Source organism: Drosophila teissieri, chromosome 3L, assembly GCF_016746235.2.
Source record: "Drosophila teissieri strain GT53w chromosome 3L, Prin_Dtei_1.1, whole genome shotgun sequence".
NCBI classification, from domain to species: Eukaryota; Metazoa; Arthropoda; class Insecta; order Diptera; family Drosophilidae; genus Drosophila; species Drosophila teissieri.
In genome coordinates, this window is record NC_053031.1 from 15,449,778 (window position 1) to 15,454,899 (window position 5,122).

At 43.0% G+C, this 5,122-nt stretch overlaps 1 protein-coding gene across 1 annotated transcript; it reads left to right on the plus strand.

The window, feature by feature from the left end:
• Positions 1-2,246: 2,246 nt before the first annotated feature.
• On the plus strand, positions 2,247-3,646 carry LOC122617203 (probable E3 ubiquitin-protein ligase makorin-1). The gene has a single exon (XM_043792948.1). The coding sequence runs from the start codon at positions 2,447-2,449 to the stop codon at positions 3,266-3,268; it is 822 nt and encodes a 273-aa protein (XP_043648883.1). The 5' UTR covers positions 2,247-2,446; the 3' UTR covers positions 3,269-3,646.
• The last annotated feature ends 1,476 nt before the right edge of the window (positions 3,647-5,122 follow it).

The window sequence follows — 5,122 nt, forward strand, 5'->3', positions numbered from 1 at the left end:
CTCGGCTTTCAAAGTTTTTGGCCCGAATGAGGAATGGCAGTAGAGGTGGCCGGAAGAGCAGCAGCAGGAGCAGGATGGCTGTGCATACTTTCCATCATTTAAAAGCAACTCAAACGGCAATATGCTTCTGTCGCTTCGCTTGAGAAAATAAACATCCGCTCCATGGGCATTTAATTAGTGTCACTTCTCCTTGGGGCTTCTTCCGATTGCTCTGGTTTGATGCGGGGAGGGGGTGAAGGGGAAAAGGGGAAAAGGGGGAAATATTGCCAGCAACAAGTACATTTAATTACACACACGAAAGTTTACGTCTCTTTTTACACGCTTCTCCCACCCAGTACAAACTTCTCTAACTCAAGTCAACTTTTTATATTTCTTTGGCGCTGGCAAAAATTTTATTTGCCAATTTGCTTCGCTCTTGATTCTGTACTTCAATCCCCATCCCCACATCCACATCCCCGCCACCTCACATTTGTCATCCCCCCTCCACTCACTCATTCACTCGCCTCCACACTTGCAATGCGACACAACACTCGCGTGACCCAGGGCAAATTTAATTTGAATTAAGCAGCATCAGCAGTGCGCACATTACGCATACGCCGCGTTGTACGCACTTGTTCTGCAGCAGCAGCTGTTGGCAGCTGTTGCGCCGCTAGCTGGCAACTTGATGGCAACTTGCTGGCATTTTAGCCAAACACTGGCGAATAATAATAACAATATCATGCTTTGTCTGAGTAGCGCCTCCTGAAATTTTAATGACTGAATGTCGCATTAACAGCCGAAATGGATTTCCACGACACGACGGTGCTGAGAAATGTGGCTCCTGCGAGCGAAGCGGAACCAAGCGGATCCGATACCTGTATACACTCGGAGAATTGAGGCACGTGTATCGCAAGGGGGTATTTTGGTTTAGTATCAATAAATATGAAGGTATATTCCTAAAGAAGTTTCACTTATGTATGCAAATTATCTTAGCTTTAACATTTCATACTATAATTGTTATGTACATACATTGTTTTGGAGATTTTTTAAAAAATTACTTTAGGTAATAAAAACTTGCAGTTATTTTGTTCCCAGAATAAATAAATGTTTGGAAATTGAGTTAAAATTCAATTTAAATTTATAGAAATTTATAGTAACAGTTGTGGCTTCCATTTATTTTTGATCATCAATCTGTCGTGCTATTGCTGCTGGCAGCTCCACCGCGTGTCATGTGGCATCATCTCCACCTGGCGGATCTGCTCCACTGTTCACTTACCTCAGTCCATCAGACAAAGCTTATTTCGCGCTCGACTGCTTGACTCGGCTCGGGCCAACCCGGCAAACTGGCTGACTGAGTGAATGAGTGAATGACTGACTGACTGACTGACTGAGTCAGCGAGTGACTCGCGACTCCACCTGCCCACACCAGGAATATGAACGTACCTGCGCCTTTATTATTCTTTCACCTCCATCGCCTTCGCCATCGCCTTCGCCTTCACCATCGCCTGCGCATCGCACACATATGAGCAATCAACGTGGCGCTGCACGTAGCAAGGTAAATCTGGAACATAACTGCGGGTAATGACGGGGATTCGGAAGGATGCGAGAATTGGAGGAGGCGAGGATTGGAGGCGTCCTCCTGCAGCGTTTGATTTCAATTTGATTGAAATTGTTTGTTCGCTGATATTTTAAGCTGATTATATGCAGAGCATGCTTTGTGCTCTGTGAGTTCACTTGTTAACTGACTGCTAACAGAACATCAGTGCAAATCTGCGATACATTTAATTGTGCTCTTATATCCTATTATTGAATATGTGAACACCACACTTATTGTAAGGATCAACAAAATACGCGACTAATGTACCAAGTACATAATTCTGCAAATGAAAGCAAAGCAAGTGCTGTAGCAAGCAGTGCTAGAGTGCCTTAGCAAGCAGTGCGATTACTTTAAAGATTCTGAAAGAAAATTCGCCTATGAGAAGAATCCAATTTGCTAACGGTGTTGCCACCTAAATGGTATAGAGTTGCCAGAGTGGCGAATCCCCTTATCGTGCTTACGATATGAAAGCATAGTTAGCTTGCGTTTGTTAGCGAAATCGAGATATTGTGTTTATGCGAATCAAATCATTAAATGGAGCGCATATCTAGCCATAATAGCGTTGTGTGGGCATCTCATAAATGCCATTAGAAACGGTTTCAAAAACTTTTTTCAACACAACTTCGTAGTATTTTGCTGCCCAGCAATTGGATAAATAGATTTAGGATGCAAATAACTTTGGTCACACTGACAATACAAAATGGCGAATGTCATCCAACGTGTTTGAAACGACATAGTTGGAAGTTGTAATTGCACTTGGCATTAAAGCTGTCTAGATTTCGGAAAACCCCAGTCCCTCAGAGCAGGTTATCGTCCGCACTTTTCAGTGATTCGAAGGCCCCAAAAACATCTTACAATCATCGTAGCGAAATGAGTACAGTCACCAGCAGTGATCACCAGGTGGACGCAGACACCGATGTGCTGCAGATGCCCAGCACGAGCACCTGGAGCCAGCAGAGGAACTGGGCCAACGCTGCGGAGTTCGTGCCCAGCCACAAACGTGCTATGGCTCGCGCGCAGGACGAGTTGGAGACCACGCCGGCTGCAGCTGGCTGCAGTGCATCCGCCCGGGGGCCGGCAGGTGTCTCCTGGGCCGACGTAGTGAGAGGGCCTTCATCTTCGGGCAGTCACGTGCAGCCGTCCTGGAGCTGCTCCATCGCCAGATCCCAGGACAAGAAGTGCGGCATTTGCTTCGAGACGATCATGGAGAAGGAGGGAGGCGATAGGCGTTTCGCCATCCTGCCCAGCTGCAACCACGTATTCTGCTTTGAGTGCATTTGCACGTGGCGCAAGGCAAGGCAGTTCGAGTACAAAGTGCGGCACGCTTGTCCCGAATGCCGCGTGTGGTCGGACTTTGTGTGTCCCAGTGCCTTTTGGGTGGAGGACAGGGAGGAGAAGGACCAGCTGCTCAATGATTACCGCGCCGCTTTGGGTGCAAGGGACTGCAAGTACTTCAGGAAAGGAGTAGGCCGGTGCCCCTTTGGCAACCAGTGCTTCTATAAGCACGCTCTGCCCAACGGAGATCACGTCGAAGTGGGATTGCCGATGCCTACTCAATGGCTACCAGTTCGACCTGAATTTTTGGCTATTCTTAGAATGCATTTTTTTAGAGTTCATCGCCCGTATGTGTTCTCTTATAATGTCAGTAGTTCCGAGTACTCCGACTACTCGGATAATTTGGACGAAGACTAAGCTGCTGACTGAGCTGAAACAGGAGGAAATGTGAAAAAAGGACAAAGTCACAGGAAGACGTAATTGATATTCAAACTATAAATCAAATATCGAGTTCCTAATGAAGCGATGTATTGTGTGTAGGTACCAAAGTTGGGTTACATAACAATTATTTGTGTGGTAAATGCCACGGAATTTGAGTACATGTAGTTTGTATTTCTGTACATGTATTACATTTCATTTAATGCAATTCACAAGTGGGTTAGCATAAAGTTTAAAGAACATATGTGTCATTACATTTTAGAAATAGGTGAATCGGGTTTCTTATATTTTTGTATGCCTTGCAACTACAAATGAGTATCTGGATACTTGCAGACATTTAATATCATAGAAATCAATGTATTTACACAGCAGTATCTATTCTTTTTTAAAATTATACTGTCTCAATAAAATGTTTTGATTTTACAATTAAATAAACAAAGGCAACTAAAATGTGTTATAAGCTTGTTAATATTTTGCCCACCCTGCAATTTGGAATCTTCCCAATCCATTTGTGGACATTCACTCTCTCCTATCCAACTGTCCCAACATTTTGAGCCACACCTGAAAGGAGCATTCCTCACTTTTCCACTTGCTCCTCCACTTGGCCATGTGCTCATTATCTAGCCAACCGCAGTACGTAAAAACCATGGCGAGCTCCATTAGCAATCGTTATCTTTAGAGATGGCCAGGCGAATTCCCATTAACTGCATTTCAGTGAAATGTCAACTGGATTTTTCTCGTACCAGTTTTCCGCTTGGCTCGTCGCTGATGTGTTTCTTTTTTTTCTTTCTGTAGCTGTAGCTGTATTTGTTTTTGTTTTCGCCCGTGAGTATCCTTTTTGACTGAAAGGATTATCCGAGCTGCTGCTGACGTCCTTCTGCCGCATAAGTTGTGCAAATATATATATGTATACATGCAATGACTTACAGCTGATTTAATATGATAATTGGAAAGTGAGTCGGGAGATAAGGAATGCCCGATCCCGTGCCCTCAGCTTTCCCCCAACTAAGTGCCACCTTGGATGTCGTTTTAAATGCCCTGGCTAACTGGCTGGCTGACTGGGTCCTGAATGAATCACTCGCTGGCGTTTGGCATTCATGCAGGAAGACTTGAAAGGCTTCGCAGCCAACACCAAACATCTCTTTTTTCCCATTTTCAACTGCCTCAATTAGGCGGCTCCCCACACTGCCACAAACTCACAAACTCATATATAACCCAACCGACTCAACTTAGCCAACCGAAAGCAACCAACTCGCGCGTCTAGTCGAAAAGAAAAAGTTTGCATAAAATGCTTGTTATAAAATTTAATGAAACCACACACGAGCGCGGAGCTCATTTTATTTTTTTGGAATACCTAACATTTCAGGGTATAAATGAGGTGATTACTCTGGAAATCTAAAAGGTAATTCTAGCTGAACTGTATTTTACATTGTTACTAATATTTTGAAAAATCTAAAAGGTAATTCTAGCTGAACTGTATTTTACATAGTTACTAATATTTTGAAAAATCTAAAAGGTAATTCTAGCTGAACTGTATTTTACATTGTTACTAATATTTTGAAAAATTATTTTGATAATCGCAGTAAATTGAACCAAAAGAAAAACAAATCTACATGCAATTAAAATAAATTAAAAAGATAACCATACTTTGAGTGCATTATTATATTTTAAACATATATAAACGATTTTTCCCTTAATTGTTGCATATCTTTCTTTTTGAAATTGCTGTTAAAGTTGCTTAAGTGAAGCTCACTTTTGTTTTGGCTTAGAGCTCACCTAGGGTATTCTTTGAGTCCTCACTTGAGGGGAATATATCCTTTCTTGTTGCTCTCT

What these genes read in the sequence shown, in the direction of transcription:
- LOC122617203 (XM_043792948.1), top strand. Translation starts at nt 2,447, where the DNA reads ATGAGTACAGTCACCAGCAGTGATCACCAGGTGGACGCAGACACCGAT.